The sequence below is a fragment of the Pezoporus flaviventris genome, unplaced genomic scaffold (genome assembly GCF_033815535.1).
Source record: "Pezoporus flaviventris isolate CSIRO_AGI_PZ_B2104156 unplaced genomic scaffold, CSIRO_AGI_Pfla_v1 ptg000031l, whole genome shotgun sequence".
Taxonomy (NCBI): Eukaryota; Metazoa; Chordata; class Aves; order Psittaciformes; family Psittacidae; genus Pezoporus; species Pezoporus flaviventris.
The window spans coordinates 12,471,868-12,493,873 of NW_026892579.1; the positions used below are offsets into that span (position 1 = coordinate 12,471,868).

General features: G+C 43.1%; 1 protein-coding gene across 6 annotated transcripts in view; it reads left to right on the plus strand.

The window, feature by feature from the left end:
* Positions 1–22,006, plus strand: part of SIM1 (SIM bHLH transcription factor 1) — a 49,889-nt gene that overhangs the window by 11,768 nt on the left and 16,115 nt on the right. For 3 of the 6 annotated variants that reach the window (XM_061460228.1, XM_061460229.1, XM_061460231.1), the window contains 7 exons: positions 535–617; positions 1,660–1,749; positions 1,889–1,997; positions 2,088–2,173; positions 3,365–3,564; positions 3,700–3,806; positions 4,734–4,881. In XM_061460228.1, the coding sequence (XP_061316212.1) occupies positions 535–617; positions 1,660–1,749; positions 1,889–1,997; positions 2,088–2,173; positions 3,365–3,564; positions 3,700–3,806; positions 4,734–4,881 (823 nt within the window). Of the gene's footprint in view, positions 1–94; positions 186–534; positions 618–658; positions 1,576–1,659; positions 1,750–1,888; positions 1,998–2,087; positions 2,174–3,364; positions 3,565–3,699; positions 3,807–4,733; positions 4,882–22,006 lie in introns of those variants that run through there. The other 3 variants (XM_061460232.1, XM_061460233.1, XM_061460230.1) reach the window with 3 other exon arrangements.

Here is a 22,006-nt window from a genome sequence, read left to right on the forward strand (position 1 = left end):
ACCGTCGTGCTACATTAACAGCATCCTTGTCTCGAACGTCTTCTCCCCGCACAGCTCTCTTTAATTTTAAATAGTCCTCAGTGTTGTCCAGGAGGAAAGCTCTTCCCCTGAAGTGCAGGGAGCCGGTTCCAAGCAGCCGAAGGCTGCAGTAAAAGCCCTTTTATCTGGCACGTTGTTCCACTAAGGTCTCAGGAAAGAACTTCACCCTTAACTCAAAATAGACATTTTGGTATTTTTCTCTCACGAGAGTTAGGTCTTAAAAAAACAAAACAAACAAAAAAACCAAACCAAACCAAAACAAAAAACAAACAAACAAACAAAACAAAACAAACAAAACAAAACACAAAACCACACAAGAGACTTCTCTGTGCAACAGAATGATACCTAGTTTTCCAAAGATTACATGTGTGCATGTTTTGGAGGGAATACAAGCAAAAATTTGGGGGGAGGGAAGTTCCTCTCTAGCTGGCAAACAGTAGGCAATTTTTAATTTCCTTACCTTACCTTTTTTGTGCTTGTGTCTTAAATAAACAGGACTTGGAGAAGCCTGGGGCCACTCCAGCCGAACCAGCCCACTTGATAATGTTGGACGGGAACTGGGATCCCATCTTTTGCAGGTACTGGTCTGGAAACGACAGCCATGCGGTATTAATGGTTAAAGAAATCATTCCCTCTTCTGAGTTTTAATTGCCACCTTGACTAATTTTTAACTGTTCAGGTTTAATAGAAGGGGGAGGGGAAAGGGGGACGACACAGGAGGGGGACAATCTGAATGTCGTGCCTTTCTTTCAATTGGGCTGTGGTTTGGTTCCTCCGGGTCCTTTGCCCCAGCAGCGTCCCACACAGTGTCTGTAGTGGGGGATTCCCAGAGTGTCCAGGTGTGCCAGGATACAGGAGCATGATGAATTTTCCCCACATGATTAACAAGGTGACAAGTCCTGACAATGCGCGGACAAGGTGGTGTAGAGACAGGGAAAGGCTCTAGAGAGAGGCTGGGGGAGGCTGACCTGGACAGAAGGGCTCAGCCGGCACAGAAATGAGCATACGCACAAATCAGGTAGGATACATCTGAAAACTTGCTGCCATCTGATGTACTAAGAAATATTAGAAGTGATCATCACCACGCATTTTTGGCAGGGTTGTGTGGCCTTTTGGGGTCCTATTCTGCCCTCGGCACACCCCCGTGACCCATCTATAGCCTCTGAAACGTGCCTGATACACTGTCTCTTCCCTTATTTACACCGTGAAGAATTTTGTATCCTCCTCGCTCTCTTAAAGTTTCCTTAGCAAACACCCAAGCGCTAAACCCTCAGTGACATTTGAAATGGGATAGAAGTATTCAGGATTTCTGGGACTGACATATCAATTATCGTGTAGCTGGGACCTGTTCTTAGATGTTTCCCAGGCACTCTGCATTACTTTTGAGCTCGACCTCTCTGAGAAGTGGGTTGTATCTCAGGACTCCCGGAGTTTTAGAGAGATACCTGGCCAGGACTTGCCCATTTCCTCTCGACGTTCTGAATCATCACAGCCTGAAAAGAGATGCTTATTTGCTAAAACAAATCAGAGGGAAAGGTACTTAATGGATTTTTCTGTCTTCGTGGGTGGGTCAATCTGTTGATATATTTATACTTCCAATCCCTCAACCCTGTTCTGCAGACGTTGGACGGTTTTATATTTGTCGTGGCTCCGGATGGCAAGATCATGTACATCTCGGAGACCGCCTCTGTGCACCTGGGCTTGTCGCAGGTACGCGGCGGGGGGGACGACACTAGACCCCGTACCTGCCTGTCGTTTGCCTCCATTCCCTGCTGCCAGGGGAGGTGCATGCGGGAAGCATGGTCGGTGCCGGCAATGAACGGCTTTCTCTCCTCCTCCTCTCTCACAGGTAGAGCTGACCGGCAATAGCATTTATGAGTACATCCACCCTGCCGACCACGACGAGATGACGGCGGTGCTCACGGCCCACCAGCCTTACCACTCGCACTTTGTGCAGGGTAAAGTAAACAGCCCTCCGCTCCGCGTGGCCTGCGCGGCCGCGGAAGAACCCGCGCCTCACCCCGCCTCTGCCTTCCCCCCCCTCCCAGAGTACGAGATCGAGAGGTCCTTTTTCCTGAGGATGAAGTGCGTCCTGGCCAAGAGGAACGCGGGATTGACCTGCGGGGGCTACAAGGTTCGTGTCCACGGCCAGGAGCTTCCCCCCAGGCCTTCCTGGCCCCTGCTCCCGCAGCGCCGAGCACTTGGGGAGGTCGGTGGAAACAGGGACAGGCGTGGGGCGAGCCCTCTGCCCGTGGGGCTATCCCAGCCCGGTGCTCTTTCATGTGGTTCAGAGCCAGAATTTCTCTGAGAGTTCCAGGTTAAAGAACTCAAACCACAAACCTGAGCTCCCTGTGGGTCTTAATTTTGTTGTTGCTGTTTTATTTTGCTTTCTATACTGAACCTCGCACAACCACTGATGGTCTTGAGGTGTCTGCGGAGGCTGCCAGGTGGCAACATGGGAGTGCTGGGTCAATTTATCTCTTTACTGGGCAACTCGTCAGCTTCAGGGCCAGCTCTCCAGGTTAAGGGGTTTGTCCCGGTGGTTCTGCTCAGGGCTCCTGGGCGAGGACAGCCCCTGCTCTCCCACCTTCTCCCTTCTGTCGTGTCAGCTGCATGGTGTTGAAGAGTGGTACCTAGAGACCACGGAGATGCTGTCCTGTGTCGTGCCGCAGAACAAGAACATCTGTTGAGCTTATTCCGGGAAGAAACATTCTAATAATAGAGGAGTAAGGGTAGAAATACACAGCAGTCATCTGCAAAGATACATTTAGGAGAGATACCTAAATCTACGTCCAAAGATACATCCTGGCTAAGGATCACGTCTGCTCGATCTATATAATAAACATATCTTGCACATGTGACATAAGCACACATGTAAACTCTTTCTCTCACACGCATACACTCTTCATTACAAAGTTGTAACTGGCTTGGCACTTCCACGTCTTTCCTTTTTAGAATAACAACAAAAGCGCAGTTAGGAGGTGGTCCAAAAACCACTTAAGTCAGTGGAAAATAAAGAAAAAAACCCCAACTCATTGACTTTAATGGGCCTTAGATAAGTGCTGAAATCTCGTATGGAAAAAACCCCAATCCCAACAGAAACAGAACAGAAGCAAGCTCGTAGACAGTGCCACTTTGCTGGAGGGGTGGCAGGGGCAGTGACTCCAGGACACCCGGCGGCGGCACCGGCTACAGCCGGGGTGACGGGGGGATCCGTCCGGGTCCCCCCCGAGGAGGGGGAGGTGGGAATGGGCGACGGCGGACTCCTGTCACAGCCCCTCCTGCCCTGCCAGGCAGCTCCTGAGCCTTCCTATGTCTCCGGCAGGTCATTCACTGCAGTGGGTACCTGAAGATCCGCCAGTACAGCCTGGACATGTCCCCCTTCGACGGCTGCTACCAAAACGTTGGCTTGGTTGCCGTGGGCCACTCGCTGCCGCCCAGCGCCGTGACGGAGATCAAGCTCCATAGCAATATGTTCATGTTTCGGGCCAGCCTAGACATGAAGCTCATATTCTTAGATTCCAGGTAGAGCTGGGGTTATTTCCAAGTCCATTCCCCTATCCCCTCCCTTCCTCTCCCCCAGGCCTCCTCTCATTTCCTCTCACCCACTGCTATCATCATTCACTCTTTGGTGTTATGTGCTGCCTGTGTCTCTTGCAGGGTAGCTGAGCTAACGGGTTACGAGCCCCAGGACTTGATAGAGAAGACCCTTTACCACCACGTCCATGGCTGTGACACCTTCCACCTGCGCTGCGCCCATCACTTGTGTAAGGAGATGATGATCTTGTAGACGATCTGCCCCTCACCCTCTCCCTCTGCAGATGGACTTCGGGCATGCTAGGGTTTACCTCTAGGTCGGAACGGGGAAAGCCAGCTTACTGAAGGGGAGGATAAGCAAAATCTACAACAGGTTTTAATGAAACAAGTCGTTAGAGACTGAGCACTGAGCTGGAAGCAGGAGGGAGATGAAGGGGGTCGGCAATGAAAGGCTGTTTTTCCCTCCTCAGCTCCCGGTTGTAGGACAAGTCCACTGCACAAACCTTAGGCTCTCTGCTCACTTCAAATTCCTGTTGGGAAAACCCGTTTTTTTTTCTTGCTCCAAAAAGCCATGCCAGTGAAATTCAAATACTTTTGTTCCACTTCCATCAAATCTCACAAATCTTATCTGCGCATCTAATTTTGACTGCTATAGTGAGACCGATTCGGAGAGCTGTTCTTTATTATATTTTGATATAATGATGACATTAATACATGGATAGATGAATAAGAAGGTATTAATTTCTGGTAAGTTTCCTTGCAGAGAAAGGAACGAGAAGAGATAAAACCCAAAGCCAGATTTATAGAATTAAATCTCGATGATGAGATGTCTGTGTTGGGGGTGGCGGAGAGCATTCACTAACACACCACCCCCTCACCCCCCCCTCGGTGTGCTCACAATGCCCCATCAGTCTCCCCGAACAGCCTCTGATCACGACTGGCCCGGCCTACAGGGAACGAGATCAGCCCTGCCCGGGGGGTCTTCACCACTGTTGCTCATGGGGAGGTCGGTCCACGCAGCTTCCTTATGTGATGCTAAGGGGATTCCCACCCCGTCTGATCTCCCAGGAGGGTCTGGGGCTGGGGTGTGTCTGTACCCCCTTCCCAGGGCCGATGGAAACAGAGGAGCTGAGGCTCTTCCTTCTGTGTCCCCGCAGTGCTGGTGAAAGGGCAAGTGACCACCAAGTACTACCGCTTCTTGGCCAAGCACGGCGGCTGGGTGTGGGTGCAGAGCTACGCCACCATTGTGCACAACAGCCGCTCCTCCCGCCCTCACTGCATCGTCAGTGTGAACTACGTCCTCACGTAAGTCAGCCTGCGGGTCGCTACAAGGTGCGCGGAGCAGCGAGAGGCCAAGCGGAGCCGAGCGCCGGCCACCTGCCTGTGCCCGGTCCCGGCTGCCCCTGCTGCCGCCGCCGCCGCCGCCCCCCTTTCTCCGTTCCCCTGTCACGGCTGCTGAGCCCCTGGCTGCAGCACTGACCAGGTCTGCTAGGAAACACATTGAGCACTTTCATCTACATGAAGGGTTTCCCATCTGTCTGTTTCTTTCGGGGGGGGGGGGGGGGGGGAAGATTTAGAGGTTTGTCACCCACATATTTTGCTGCCTTCCCGCCTCCCTTTAATTTTTTTTCTTAGAGTTTAAATGCACTCAGCATTACATAAAATTTAATGCAGCGTAAAAGAAAAAAGAAAAAGAAGTTTTCCACGGACGGAGTTATTTATACTCAACAAACAGGACATCTGTTTTTCTTTTCAAAAATCTGGGGTTTGAAGTTCTTAATTTCATCCAGAGTTTCTATCAAGGCTCCGAGATTTCCTTTTTGTTCTTGGAGAGCGATCCTTTTAGTGAACCACAAAGAAAGTTGGTGACCAGAAAGGTCAGTTAAACTTTTTAAAACATAAAATACAATTTTTTTATTTATTTTTTTTTTAATGAGAGTGATTGCTGAGATAGCGTGTATCCCAATGCATCTCCTTGTGTTCCTCTATTGGGAGATTGCTACGGTGTGCTTTAGCTGAAGTCAGGGGCCCAGTGAAGGACGGAAGTTCGTTCGAACTGTTTGCGTTTCCTTATGACTCGGCAGTCGCTGCAGGCAGCAGCACTGATGCTTCCTTGGGATCGTAGGGCTAGTCAGGGCGACGGTGCTTCGTTGGTCCTCGGGGATGAGTAGTCCTCTGCTCCGCTGTTTTTAAGTCTCCGGGCAAATGCAGATGTGGGAGATGTCTGTGAAGCACAACCCCCACCTCCCCTAAAACTGCGGGATGGCAGCATCACGATTTTACCGTGGCGGGCTTCATGCTTGCGCAGGTGGCGAGTGATTTGGAAGCCCAATTCAGGACGTGCTTCCCAAGCTGAGGTGGCCAGGCTCTGGGCATGTGTACAGGCGCAGCTGGTAGGGCAGGAAGAGGCCTGCATTGCTCGGAAGTAATCACTTTGGTGCGTAGGGGCATCGTGCTCTCAGATTAATGGGCAGAGGTTATTGCGCCTGCATAAGGAAGCATGCGTTTGGGTTAGCACTCTGGTGTAGGGAGTAAACAGAGATTTCCCCTTTAAAGAAAATACCTTCAATTCACTTTAAAAAGGGATGCTGGGGGCGGCATCGTAACACTCCAGCATTCACCCAGCAAGTATGCAGATGGGCAGAGGAGAGGCATCATTACCTCTGCTTCAGCTATATGCCCATTTCCCCTGTACCAGCCCCTCTCTATTTTTCTCTGTTTATACTGCTCAGTGAAGCACAAAGCACTTGTCTTAGGTGAACGGGAAACTGCAAAGACAGAAGTCTGTGTAGGAAACAAGGAACCCAAAGGCAACTAGCACCTTAGAGGGGTTTTGCACAAGAAACACTACCTGCTTTTCTGTGAGCACCTGAGTTTATCGGTTGTTTCCCTCTGCTTTAATCCCAAAAGCGTTAACATCAACCACGGATCCCTACCTCAAATGACCCTAGTGGAAACGAAACATCCCATCGGATCTGCTTAAAGTCGGTCGGGAATCCGGCTCGATCTGTTCCCGGCCGTCACAGCAGGCAGGGAACACCCGTATCCCATGGGGCCGGACAGACAACCCCCCTCGGAGCTGTTTTCCAGCAGCGGGACGGCGGCACCCTGTGCGGCCCTACCCCGTCCCTGCCCGCGTATCAGTGCGCGGCCGTCACTGCGACACCCCAGCTGGGGTGGCTGCCAGTGACCCATTCTCCCCTCGCAGCCATACATAGCTCAAGTGCGCCGCGCTCCACACCCCGGAGGGATTTAATCCCCGCAGACTGGGAGGTGGCCCCGGGATGGGGGGGTGTCTCCTCCCCTCCCGCGTAGAACGGCGCAGGAGCCGTACCACAGCAGAGCGATTCCTCCGTCTCCGTGGCTTTTTCGCTGGAGGCAGCATCTTTGTATTTTGGTGCATATGTATGGATTTTAAGAAGCAGGTTAATTTAAACCTGGTTTCAGCCAGGCAGACACGTAGGAGGATTTTAGTTGTTCTTTCAAGATTTCCCCTGGAGAATGTAGTTACACTGCGGCACGCTTTCATTACATCTCGGTGTAAGGCTCCCCTTGCGCTCTTCGAGTAATTGCCTCGAGTGAGAAGGATGGCAGGAGAGCAGGGAGGGAGCCAGGCTGGCTAAACATGAGGATACTAAACGCTGAGAGGTCCATCACTGGCTGCAGCAACTGTCATGTGCTGCCGGCTGCTGCAATGCAGGGACCACATTCAAGTCGAGTTTTGGGACATTCAGGTCCTCGGTGTCTCATCAAGCCTGCCCGGCTCTTCATCAGAGTGTTGCAGAAGAAGAAATAGAGTCCTGCTTGCTTCTGCTGCTGCTGAAGTCACTGCCCTGGGTTTAGGGGATGGATGGAGAGTCAACTATATTGTTCTTATTCCTGTTATTATTATTCTGGCCTGTCATTTGTAAAAACGAATGAGAAGCAGAGAAAGGGCTAATTTTTAAAAAAGTGAGAAGCCACCAATTTCAGAGGTGGATAATCTGGGGCAGAGGAGAGCTGCTGGGGAAGGTGGGAGAGTCAGGCGGGGGGGGGGGGGGGGATGCTGAACTTCATTAATTGTCTTAATGAGCTATTCAGAGTTAGAACTCAGATGTGGAAGGTAGGTGGTGAAAATACAGGGGAAAATGAGAGGTTATGGGGACTTGCTGTTTTCCTCTGGTATGAGGTAGACTCCACTCCAGGAGGGCTGAATAAAGGCCTTGTAGCGCTCGAAATCTGCAGATGTTAAATATACTTTATGCTGGTATAACTTCTATAGCTCCTGCAGTTCCTTAAGGATGACACTGGATTATTCCAGTAAGCTAGGAACAGCTGAAATATATGTGTGTGCTGTGGGTTCCCTCCAATCTTCTGCTCAGCACCTGGAGCAGATGCAGCTCGTGACAGAGGCCTGGCATTGCCTGCTGCATCCCAGTGTAAATCTGGGGAAGAAAAAGATGCTCATGAAGGAGAAAGGCAAACCTTTGCACATCAACTTTGGGGTATGGAAGTTGAGGAGAAAGAGGTGCAAACAAGTGCTCAGGATTGTAGGGTTAGAGCTTGAGAGGTGGTAAGCCTGCTGCCAAAGATTCCTTTGGAAATAAGAAATGTTGGTCCCTCCTGCTAAAAATAGCAAAAGCGTTGGAAGATTTGACCTGCTGAGTCCCTGCTTCCCTCACACAGTACTTCTTCACTCAGGGAAAGCCCCATGAGTTTTTTTGTTTTGTTTGCTTGTGGGCTGAGGAACTTTTTGCTCACTATTGAGAGGAACCCGAGTGCTTTGATGTTTTCTAAAGGAGCAGGCACTGAGTGGTGCAAGTGCCAAACTGCTAAGTAGGTATGGTGGCAAGGGCATTTGAGAAACAAGAGGAAAGGTTATTTTTTTTATAATAGCAGTGTGTCAAAAATTAATATAAATGACCTTTAAGGACTCCATCTGTAAAGTGCACATATTTGATCTTTGTATTCTGCTTGGCATATGTGAGTACAGACAAAGAATATTTTTTCCTTTCTTATTTGTTCTGTACACACAGTTACATTATCATTGATTATTAGCTGTGCATGTTTATCACTGAGGGAGACTCAAGTATGAGTCAACTGATAGAGAATGCAACTGTTGAAGTTTATATTTAGATTGCAAACACCCTCCCTTTAAACAAATGGATAATGCACAGTGCAAATCCTTTGACTTTTTGAGCATGAGCAAATATTGCAATAATTTGTCCCCAGAGAAAGCTAAGGAAGATATTCTATATATATTTCCTTGTCCTTTAGCATTTAAAAGAATAGCAATAGTGGTAATGTACCTGGATAACAGGGATTAGTTACCTAATTGTAACTAATCTCTGTTCTGATGACACAGTACGTATATGATGTAGTTCCAGTTACCTCTTCACATTGCATTATGTAACTGGCTGATTAAAAGCATAAATTGAGTGCAGTTTGAAAGATTATTTCAAATAACTGCCATATTGCCAAATGTTTTACTTAATGATGTGGTAAATGAAATTTAGAATAAATTAACTGTTAATTGTATCCGCACACTTAATATTTAAATTATTATTACTATTTATATAACTTTGTGTATGACCAGATTTAAAATGACTGTATAAGCAGTGTGGTTTCATTACGTATGATGTCTCAGACCCTTAAAGACAGTCTTCCCTGGCGTATTAAGTGGCCTTTAGGGAAATCTGTCCTTCAGGTGGAAAAAAGCTCTCCCCATATTTTTGGATAGTTACAATGAAGTATTTTCATAGCTGTTCATAGAAATCCTCATTTTGATCTATCTCTGAGACATGAGGTCAGAGTCAATGGAGAAAACACAAATTATATTTCCACACCTACAGGCCTATCTTTCTAAAGTGTTTCTCTCAAATTGGCCTATTTGGAATTGCCAGAGTCCTCTCCTCAGTCACATGTAGATACATGGTCTCTTGTACCTCTGAAGTGTGTGATGGAGTGTGTAGGATAGTGAATACACTGTGAAAGTTATTACTTGCAGAAATAATCTTGCTCTTATATTATGAGTGGAACTAGTTGTATGAGTAAGCTTAGCCACCTCACTTTATACTCAAGGTAAGGCTTAGAGACATAAACTGGATAATGTATTTTTTATTAAGTAGTTGTAAACAGTACAATTAAATTTTACCTTCTGTTTTTCCTTTATAGTTCTCTGTACTAATGGGAATTTTGCCACTTACTGAATTGTGCACAGAACTGGGTTTCAATTTATCTGTGCAATTTGCAGTGTACTTTTCCTAAGACTGGAAAGCATATTTCACATGATTGAATCACCAATGAAAATATAGAGAGGAATTGTTTTAATAAATTAAAATGCTTGGGAAGCATATGTCTCAAAAAGTATAAAAGGATTCCTCTTGAACTACTCACTGCAGTATTCTGTTTGTTCACCATTAGTTTTTATTACAGACTTGTCTCCCTGGAACATTGTTTATATATTTCTTGCCAATAGGAGACAGGCTTTTCCAGGTGTCCACAATACGTTTCTGCAGTTCTTCTTTGTTCGTGTAGAGACTTTCTTAGCTACCATTTGTTTAATTCACTCCAAATTTCTATGCTTGTATTTAAACCAGGTGACTGTAATGGCTAAGGCACTAAAACTGTGGGCTGGAGTCTACAGTTGCTGCTCATATGAAGAAAGTTTTATTTGCTAGAGTAAGTATTAAAGGACTGCAGCTCAGGTCTACAGGAGAAAAAGATACAAACCCCAAACTAAAAGCAATCATTAGTTTAAATATGTGCATACTGATAGTCTCACACAGCATGAAATTCAAGATTTCTAATAGGTGTCTCTATTTCAAGGAAGAAAATGCCTTCTACTTCATCCTTTTCCCATTCAGTGTGCTGGCTGTTTCAGGCCTTTGGAAACTCCCTCCTCTCAAAAGTTACAGATCTTGTAAAATGATTGTCTGGGATTGAGACACATTCAGCAGGGGCAATGGCTGAAGCAATTACTACCTCCAGCTGTTTGCCTTGCTCCACTGATGAAAGTTACAGGGCCAGCTCCAGGGACTTTTACTCCCAAAATGCCACAGTTTAAGGTAAACTACCACAGATTTCACTATATCGAAGCATTGGGCTGTACACTGTAGCACAGCTGTTCCTGCTAGGAAGGTTGTTCACACTTTATCCTTACTTTGCCCTTCTGCACTCTGAATGGCATGAATGAGACTTGTGAACACCACTACAGCAGCTGGGTGCTTCAGTCCCTTTGGGGATCAGCCCCTGTGGTCCTCCTGCACAGAAGAGCTGGAAAGACCGTAGGAGTTTAGGGTTATGATCACTGCTCTGTGACAGTTCAGAAAGCTGAAGACAAGCTAGGCATTTGGGAGAGCATCTGCTAGTTTTACTACACATTTCTCTGTCATTTATGGATTATGTCAGTGGCTGTGCATAAGAGGCAGGACAAGCAGTGAAACGTCTACCGAAGTATTCCTCTCCGTGCTGCCACCCTTTCAATACTCTGCGCAAACTGGATGCAGAACCGGCTCCTACTCATAACAGCAACAGTGTGGTCCTAAGCAGGTTTACAATTTTACTAGCTCTACTTCTGTTTCCTTAATGGATTGCATGTTTGCCTTTGTTACTTTGTGCTCCATCTCAGTAGCGCTGTGATTCCAATGTTGTTTCACTGTAATTATCATGAGATACAACAGGTGTGACAAGTTACTAAACTGCTTCTGAAGTAAGCTCTTCCCTCTACAGTATAATGTTCTTGCTAGTTTTTATTCATACACACACAAATGTGGCATTTCCACATGGCCTAAATTAAGTGTTAACAAATAAATCTCCTTTGTCCATTCAACAGTGGCAAGTATCTGTTTAAAATCTAATTCTCCTTCCCTCACCTCTCTTTTGTACTTTACAGCATGGGCCAGGCTCCAGCACACATGTTCATACTCAGTAGGTTACTTCAGAGGCAGCCCCTTTCACTTTGATGACACTATTTATGGAGGCAGGCATCACTCTGTGTGAACAAGGATATAGCATTCGACCCTTCTGAAGGCTGAGGATGGCTGAAGTCTGGAGTCAATCACATGATCTTTAGCACAGTTAGACGATTTATTCCTGTTGTTGTCTTTTGTTATCATCCACTTAGTGCAATTAAATTGCAGAAGCCCTGATTTACTAGCACTTGAGCACATGGCAGGCTCTAAAAGTGCTTAGACGTAACTTTCAGTACATGATTATGTCCTAGTGAATTCAGTTTTGAAATAAAAAAACCTCAAACAAACCCTTAGGCACATGTTCAAGAATAAGAATATTCCTTGGCTTTGCCAAACAGAGATGACTTGAAGGACACTTTTGATACTGTGTTGAATTGGGGCCAAATAAAGAACAGCCATAGTTTTTCAGCTACAAACCCCTATGTCTAAACCTTGGGGGTAGCAATGTTGAGAACAACAGCTATTATCTGCTGAAGTTTTAGTGTCGATATGGAAACTCAAATGCTTGGCTAACTAAAGTTTGGCTGTATCCCTAGCATTGTGTGCATAATTTGACACAATCTTGAGGGAAGATCCTTTAACCCATTCAATATTCAGCTTTCTTACATTTCTGCTGTGAGTTAGGAAGCAAGCATGAATGGTCTGCCCTGAAGGCAGCCTATTCCCAAGTAGCCTGTGGCTTTGATCATCCCTGTACTAAGTTTGGCAGCTAGTAGCCTGGGCTGTTGCTATAGAAAACTCTCTTAGGCCCCGGTTAGCTGAAATCCACCCAAAGGCATTGCAAGCTATTTTTCTCTTGCTGCTTCCAAAGACTGTTTCGCACACAGAACAAAATAATAATCTCTCATAACTGCTTCATGAGGCATATCCTGGTAGAATGTTTGCTCAAGTAAAGGCTGGATTTGGGGATAAATAGCTTGATAGCATCCTCCCACTCACAGCCAAGCTGCTGCACCTTGTGCCCCAAAATAATTCTGTTGATTCTAAGTTTCTAGTTAGGAGAGTTAAATATGTCATCTTCCGAAAGATGATCAGCCTCCTCAGTGCTTTCTAGCTGGTGAAAACCATCAGTGGGGGTGGGAACATGGCTTGAGTCCAAAGAAAACTGTGTGTCTGTGTGACTACAGCTCTGTAACTTAACATGGGTTATGCAATTAGGCCTTCCATTATGATATAGTGAGTTCAAGAAAGCAGTAGGAGACAAGGTGCACACTGCGGCGTGATACCCTGGAGTTGCTGTGTATGTGCTGCAAAACTGGTCACTGCAAGCACAGTAAATCTCATACATTATGATATTCCAGGCTCGCAACACAAAGCAGATCAAATTTTCAGTTAATTCAGCAGCAAATTAGCTGTAGTGTTGGTCTGAGGACTGTCGTAGGCTGACAGTGGAGTTGATCTCCATGTATGTTGTGATCACCTATATGGGAACACAGAGCAGCCTGGTCAGAGACACTTCTAGGCATTCAGAAACTTTGAATAAATGTGCATGTGAAGCAGCGACAACAGAGTGGCTAAAGCCACGAAAGATCCCTGCCTGCCCTAGTAAAAGCAAGGACCTAGAGGGCAAAGGTGCTAGTCATATGATAGATTTAAATGTATAACGAAAGCATAGCTAGATGTTACTGTGTTTTATTAAATGAGTTTAATTTATTCGTTCAGAAATTTTAGATATGCCTAGTAAATATTTAACTACCTACAACCATTCAACACACTGGACACTTATTCTTCAGTTTCATAAACTGTATTTTTACATGAGCATGCATTTCTGGAACTGTTTGTTAACGAAAAGTTGTGATTATGAATATTGTCAGAAAAAAATAACTACCATTAGAAAAGTATCTTTTTACTGAATTTGATAGAAAGCATAGGGTCAGCAGTAGTTATGCAGTGTACAGTGGTTTAACTTACTGTGTGGCCTAGAAGTTCAAGGTAGTCAAGTAGGTTATCTTCTATCACTTTTAACATTTAATGGACCCACTTACCAAGTCTAACCATATCTAACATATACTTTGAGGAGGCAGAATTAGTGATTACCAGGAAAGTATAAAACTGAATATTGTGTGTTATCTTATAGCCTCATGATACTGGCTTTTCTTGCTACTTGTCTCCTGTTTCATTAACATGAACATTGTATGTCTTATTAAAGGTGGATGACCAAGGGAAAGTTCAATATGAACAGATCCTTAGACTCAAGTGACAAGTAATGTGAGCAGGATTTGAATGAAGTAGATGTTTGCCTGTGAGTGGGAAAGAGCTAAAAGGCAATCTATCTCAGGTACAAATAAGGAAATGAGAAAACAGGTATATTCATTTGTAAAAAAAAAAAAAAAAAAAAGCCATTCTCCCCAAATGCCAAAACCCACTTGCAAGTCCTTGTCTGCCTTCCTCCCCTTACTGCCTCTAAGATTCAAAAGGAACAAAGTTCAGTTGAAAAGTATTTATCAAGTATCCTATGACAGTTACTTGCTTTGTGGGCAGATAATGGCACACAGTGGTCCTCAGGAGCAAAATGCTGTCACTTTGCCAGCTTTTGTCAAAGCTGAGGAACTCTGGACAAGTGAATTGGAAGGACTTTCATTGTAGAAAAGTCTTGTTTCTTGTGAGGATGGTGGAAGTCTCATGACAATAAAGAAATAATCTGATGAAAGAGAAAATATTTGAAAAATCATGGCAGTCAGATGATGTTCCCAGCAACTGGAAAAAGGGAAATATAACCCCTGTTTTCAAGAAGGGGAAAATGGGTGACCCAGGGAATTACAGGCCAGTCAGTCTCACCTCTGTGCCTGGCAGAATCTTGGAGCAGATTCTCCTGGATGGCATGCTAAGGCACATGAAAAACAACAAGGTGCTTGGTGACAGCCAGCATGGCTTCACTAAGGGGAAATCCTGCCTGACCAATTTGGTGGCCTTCTATGATGGGACTACAGAACTGATGGGCAGGGGTAGAGCAGTTGATGTCATCTACCTGGATTTGTGTAAAGCATTCGACACTGTCCCACATGACATCCTTGTCTCTAAATTGGAGAGACATCAATTTGATGGATGGACCGCTCGGTGGATAAAGAACTGGCTGGATGGTCGCACGCATAGAGTATGGAATTCAGTAACGAGTGGTGTCCCTCAGGGATCGGTGTTGGGACCCGTCTAGTTCAACATCTTTGTCGGTGACATGGACAGTGGGATTGAGTGCACCCTCAACAAGTTTGCCGATGACACCAAGCTGTGTGGTTCGGCTGATACACTGGAGGGAAGGAATGCCATCCAGAGGGACCTTGACACACTTGTGAGATGGGCTGATGCCAACCGCATGAAGTTTAACCATGCCAAGTGCAAGGTCCTACACCTGGGTCGAGGCAATCCCAGGCGCAGCTACAGGTTGGGCAGAGAAGAGATTCAGAGCAGCCCTGTGGAGGAGGATTTGAGGGTGTTGGTTGATGAGGAACTGAACATGAGCCAGCTGCAGTGTGCGCTCGCAGCCCAGAAAGCCAACCGTATCCTGGGCTGCATCAAAAAGAGCATGACCAGCAGGTTGAAGGAGGTGATCCTGCCCCTCTACTCTGCTTTCGTGAGACTTCACTTGAAGTATTGTGTGCAGTTCTGGTGTCCTCAGCATAAAAAGGACATGGAACTATTGGAACAAGTCCAGAGGAGGGCCACAAGGATGATCAGGGGATTGGAGCACCTCCCGTATGAAGACAGGTTGAGGAAGTTGGGGCTGTTCAGCCTGGAGAAGAGAAGGCTGCGTGGAGACCTTCCAGTATCTGAAGGGGGGCTATAAGGATGCTGGGGAAAGACTCTTCATTAGAGACTGTAGTGATAGTACAAGGGGTAATGGGTTCAAACTTAAACAGGGGAAGTTTAGATTGGATATAAGGAGAAAGCTCTTTACTGTGAGGGTGGTGAGGCACTGGAATGAGTTGCCCAGGGAAGTTGTGAATGCTCCATCCCTGGCGGTGTTGAAGGCCAGGTTGGACGGAGTCTTGAGTGACATAGTTTAATGTGAGGAGCCCTTGCCCATGGCAGGGACGTTGGAACTAGATGATCCTAGGGTCCTTTCCAACCTTAACTATTCTATGATTCTAAAATGGTCCGCTGTAAATGGGACCTCCTCACCAGATGGAGCTCATGAATCCTTTTGGATTCAACAGGGTTCTTCACTATGCTTGGCAGCTGATCAGGAAAAGCAGGTTGGAAGGGTGGGCTAGTATGTTATGAAGCATGCAGATAAGAAATTTCCTAAGGATGAGCAAACAGAATGAACAGTAAACCTTTTTTAAACACATTGTTTTTCCCGAAGAAATACTCACAGATCACAGACGCTTATCCAGAAAGCCACTGCAGAAAAGTTAACTAATTTTTTTAATTGTTTATCTTAGGATACTAGGAAGCTTGGCACAACAAAAGGTTTATGGGGAACATAGAGGAGTTGATAAAATCTGAAATATCAGTAAATTAATTTTTACAGTAAATTATTAAAAATAATAATAGAAAGTTGTTAGAACCACTCTTTACTGCCCGGTTTCAAAGGAGTTGAAGTATAAAATTGCTTAAGTACTGCAGCATAGAGTGTAACATAAGAACAGCTATACAAGATCAGACACATACTGATAGTAACTACGGCAAATACTTTGGAAAGAGTTTAAAAATAGAACAAGCATGCAGTAATGCTTCCCTATCACTTTGTCACAGTCTTCAAGAAGTTCAAAAGTCTTCCTTGAAAGAGATGAGATCTTTGAGTGTATTAGTTATCAATGTTCTGTGTTTCTTTTTCCCCACAAGTTAACCTGCTTACTTTTTGAAAGCATATGAGCTTTTGCCTAGTTTAAGTGAATATGTTAAAAAAGCCTCGTGTTGTGAAAATACCACTTTTTCATTCCTTTCATAGCTCATATTTCTTGCATTAGAAGAAAAAGTAAAAAACTGCTTCCGATTAATTTTCTTCATGTTGCTCATAATTTACTCACCTTGTTCACCCAGACATCTCTTTTATCAGCCTGAGGAATCTCCTTAATTGTTCCTTATACACAGGCTGTTCTAAGCCCATCTCCCTTTCTGTGCCACTCTGAGTTCTTTTCAGGTTTTCAGATGGGATGGTCAGAATATACAATACTTGGAGTGTCTGTACATGGGGGTTTGTGTATGGCATGAGGTTGAATTCTCATTTTTATACTCTGCATTTACTGCATAATTATGCAATGATGTGTATTTTCTAATACACAGGGCAATCTGTGTTATCAGTGACTTCTCTGAAATGTGATATATCTTTCTTGGTGACACTTCTCAGTGTAAGTGGTGAAACACATAAATTACAGGATTCTTCACCAATATGGAGTTTGAGACTACTAGTTTTAGGTAGAAAAGTCTGAAACAAAAATTTAAAGACCGTACTTAAACCCCATAGAGGAGATAAAATGACTTGGAGTCCATAACTACAAAAGTGTCTTTTGTGGCTTCTGAACAATTTTGTACCAACTTTTCAGTTAGTGTTACCTACAAAAGATATAATAGTGGAATCTTGACAGTGTCTTGGCCCTTTTAGTGCTTTTCCTTGCCATGAGGGGACAGGATTGGTATGAGGCTCTTAGCTCTAAAAATGTTCCTGGATTTTAAATTTAAAACACCTAACATCCTTCATGAAAATCATGAGGATCAACTTTTGATTCTACTTATTACATACCCTAATATGCTATGGAAATCCTTAGGATGTAAAAGCCTGTTAATTTATAATCTCTGCCAAAAAATCATCAGCATTCTCTCAAATCCTTTTGTCCACGGATATCATATAGCTCTCTAATGTGCTATTTCCAGTAAATTCTTCTCAGGTACACAATAACAAGTGGTATTACATGTATTCAATTAAGTATTTTTATTCATAGAATACATCTCAAATTTATTTTAGCAGTTTAAATAAATGAGTTTAATGTATATTTGGTCAAGCATTACGGTAGTGAGGGCTTAACTAGATTAGAAATAAATGAATCCAATTAAAGAACACGTCTGTGAAATTTGATATGTTGTAGGCATGAATGAACTGTTTGCACAGCAGCTGTAAAGAAATCATTAATGATTAACTATCTAGAAGAGGTTTAATGAAGGATAAATAGTATAGGACATAGTTGAAAGCATTTGTGTTGAATACATAGAAATGCTGAAATAATAAAAACATGTTTTGCATCAATGGTGATGTGAGTAGTGGTGTCATAAAATGTATTTTTTTTGTTATCTGTAGTAGATGTGCATTCAGGGGTTGCAGCTGAGAGTTAGCTTAGTAACATTAGCTATAGTGCATTAATAGTGGGAGATCGTTCCTTCCAACAAAAAGCTTAATAGGCGAGGCAGCAATGTTTCATAGAAGTGTTTCCTACAAGAGCACATTATTATCTTCTCTTTCAGAGCTAATGTTCAGCAAAGTTAAGGTAGGGATTCTCATAAGTGATCAGTGGTGTCTGTAAGTTTGACCCTACATGAAGTAAAAGTCTCACTCTCTGACTTGAGTGTAAGCTCAGGCAAGTGCCAAGTGCTTGCTGAAATCTCATGATACATGATTTGTCCACTGTGGCATCAGTATCTGCAGGAGGGTTTGGAATCGAATCCAGATCACTTGGCTACTAGTTCAGTGTCTTAAAAGTGTCACTGGTATTAAAGGTATATTTTTTAACCCATAAAAATCTTAAGAAGTCTGAGATGGGAAAACCTACCTCTGTAACGGCAGTATGTTTCACTGTTGTCAGGATGGCTTTCTGCAAAGTGGAAACTGTCTTACATGGATATGTGAGAACTTATGTTTATATGGCATTAATTCCTAAAAGAGTGCTGTGTACATGCTGATGCACTGAGGAGAAATTTTTTTTTATGGAGTGGTTGAAAGGGAGTAGTTGGAAGAAAAAAAAGAGACTTTTTAAACTCTCATTTAACAGGCCTTTGGTTTATTCAGAAGTATTCTTCTGAATGTGCGGGTGAATCTAAAATAAAGGAAAACTACAAAGGATTACAAAGAAGTCACCACAGTAACTTAATAAAGGCTAATAGTATGAATGTGAGTCAAGGAGTTCTGAAAGGTTTAACATGCATTCAGATACAGTATTCTTAATTTTGTGATGGCCATTGGAAAAAAAAAGACATTGCAGGTTATGTTTCTCTAAGCCAAATTTCTCATTATGAGGCATATTCTAACATATGCAAACATTTATAAACTCCTGTCAAATATATTTCTCCATCTAATTTGGCAAGCACTAAATATACATCAAACATGACTTTTAGCCAGTTTTGCTCCTAGGCACCTCTCATTTGACAGAAAGCACTCCCAGTATAAATAAATATTACAGAATTAAACTCAGGTCATCATATTTTGTTTATTTAAAACATTTTTTCAGTCCTATCTGTAACTAAAAATGGTAAATCATATTTATATATAGTTAGTCTTGGATATCTTTCGCATTTTATCCACAAACAGTATAAATCCTTGGCACATATTTTTATCTAGGAACTCTGGTAAATAAGGGCAAATACAGAGTACAAAAGGCTCTTTTTGGAGCCAGAGGTAGCTAGACATGTGGTTGAGAATGACAAACTGTACCTTCAGACTGCTGGAACCTCTGCAACACCATGATTATCTAGAGGCCAGGATGTTTTATTTAACTCCTACTGACAGTTAAATGACTGCATTCTGAGATGAGAAACCAATCAGGGAATATAAAACTTCTGACACTAGTTGTCTAGGGGATATCCTCAGATATTTGTGTTAAATGATCAATATAGGTAACTTTGTGCTTCAATTTTCCTGAATGTATCAAATAATTTAATTAAACTTTCTGGTTTGGTTTGCTCTGCCTTTAAAAGCTAATACAGAAACACGATATCATGTATGTGAATTTCATGGCTGGAGAGGTTGTAAACTTTGACTCAACAAGATGTAAACAGCTACCACTGTTTATGCTATTTATGGATATAAATGAGTGCCTGAAACTTAATGAAGGGATCCAATATACAGATCTCATACTTCTGCAAGGAGATGCATTGCTTAACCATTAAGTGTACTGATGATAAACAACTGCTTGAAAGATTTCTAGAGGGTCTTTCCAATTACTTTGGTGAGCAGTAGGACAGGCCTATATGGGACTTCATTTGAGAAGTTTCAGAAAGGAGGATTACTAACATCAGCCCAATGACCGATTGGAAAACTGTGGCAGGGAGTATCTCTGAGGTCACACAACTGAATGTCAATGTAGGTTCATAATGAACAGTGAGGTTCAACAGCTTTTTTTTGCACTTTGTCCTGAAATTTGGCTTCCTGTATGAGCTAAGCAAAACCTCCTTATTTTCACTGGTTCTGGAAGATGCTAAAGGGATTGCATTTGCTTCTCCTGACAAGTCTCATGAGCAGACTGAGGCCATTGTAAACCTTTCTGAGACACATTGTACACGAACAGAGAACACAGCAGATGAGGAAATTGTCTGTTTTGTTGTACCATCTGCTGATTTAGAAAGCTATGAAGATGACAAACAGACAGAATCTGCTCTCTTTTCATTCATTTGCTGAATGGCATTCTGTTAGCGTTGCATGAGCTGGAGCGTGGAAGTGCTAAAAGTTGCAGGTATTGTTTAAAAGAAGAATTATATATAAAAGTATTGTAGTCAGACATGCATGAGGAAGTGGCGGACTTTTACTGACTTCATGGCTGATTATAACTGAATTCCGACAACTCGGCAAAAAGATTGAGCATTAATGATATTACACCTTTAGTTTAATTTCACAATTTCTATTCTGTGCTTTGTTAGATTGGCAGAAAATCTGTCAAATATAGTTTTTCTTATTTTTAACTAAAAGAAATGCAGAGTGCATATGAGCCTTTTTATGTTTTTAATGTAAAACTAGAGGAAATGTTGAACATGTATTATGTGTTCAATAGAAATAATAGTGCAAACAAGTAAAATTACACCTTGCTTTCTTTTGCGTGAGCAATGCTTTCCACTTTGCTTCTGTCATATGAATGATTGTACCCATGATGTAGGAACCTACCGCATTAAGTTCACCTAATGTTTTTACTTCATTAATTCCTTAAATATGTGTAAGGAATGACATGTGTTACAGTATTTGTCAGGTTCAGGTGGTCATATGATGCCTTTTTAGTCTTCACGTGATGTGATTTCCGGTGACATTATGATCACTGCATATTGTTCAGACTATCAATCGAAAGATGGCTAGGAGTAAGATTTATTTCCAGTTGTATACTAATAATTTTGACTGCTGCTGTAGAGAATGAACAGCAGCACATTTCTAATTCAATGCCATAACTCCATCTATGAAAACTGAATTTCTGTGAATCTTCTTTAAGGTGTCTAAATTTAATGTCTTTTAATGGAATTAAAGACGTTGCAAACATCTGTCTTTTTGTTGGTCATCTGTATATTCTCAGTTACTGCATGTATAGCTTATTCTTCCTTTCTGGCATGTTGTGGTATTAACATAAAAAGATGCTATTTCTCATGGCTTTTTCAGAGTTTTCCATGGGCTAAGCATTTTTTTCTTATTTTTTGATGGGTTTCTTCTTGTTTTAAAGGTTATACTGCTTATGACTGTAGCTACATAAGATCTCTATTCTTCAGTCTGATTGTCCTTAAGTTCTTTTGGTGGAATCTGGTTGTCCTTAAGTTATTTTGGAATCTGGATATTCATTCTTTATTAATGGATACCATTATTATGCTCCTCCCTCTAGATGTATCCTGTTTAGTTGCTTTTTCTATTTGAAAACATTTTTCAGGGCTTAATTTCTCTTCTGCTCCATAGGCAGCAATGTCTTTAAGTAGGGAAACAGTATATTCAAAAATTTTTATGCCTTTAGTTCTCCAATGTTAATGTCTAGTTTCAGTTTAGTTTTTAGATTTTGGTCAAAGTAGTCCCAAACTTCACCCCGTTACTTGAAAAAACATAACTACAAAAAAGCCTATTTTTTCTGTACAGTTAGGCCATACTGTCTCATTGGCTCTGTCACTAATTCCAGTCTTCCCAACATTATTTATAGCAATTCTGAATCACCCTTTCCTCATTTTTTTTTCCTTCAAAAAGGCCATATAAACACCCTCTCATTTTTTTCTGTTGCATGGTGAGCTATGTCCATATGCTCAGTTGCCACGTTTGTGCAAGCTCTGTTGTTTGCTGAGAATTCAGGTTTTGTAGTGCTCCCTTACTGTTCTTCTTTTGGGTCTATCTGCTAATAAGTCATTATATCTCCCTCAAACATTCATTAGATAGATGGTTGCCAACATTTCATACTGTACATTTTCTCAATGGCTGTATGCAGAAAGTGTCTTCTAAAGCTGAATTGTGGGAACTCTCCACACAAGTGCTGCAGATCCAGCTGGCATCCAAGCCATGTGCAAACAGATTGGCTTCCTCTTCCAAATGCTATTCTGTTTCAGACTTTGTCCTTCTCCATCTATGCTGCTTTCTATATCTAGGTCCTTTTAGTAAAGAA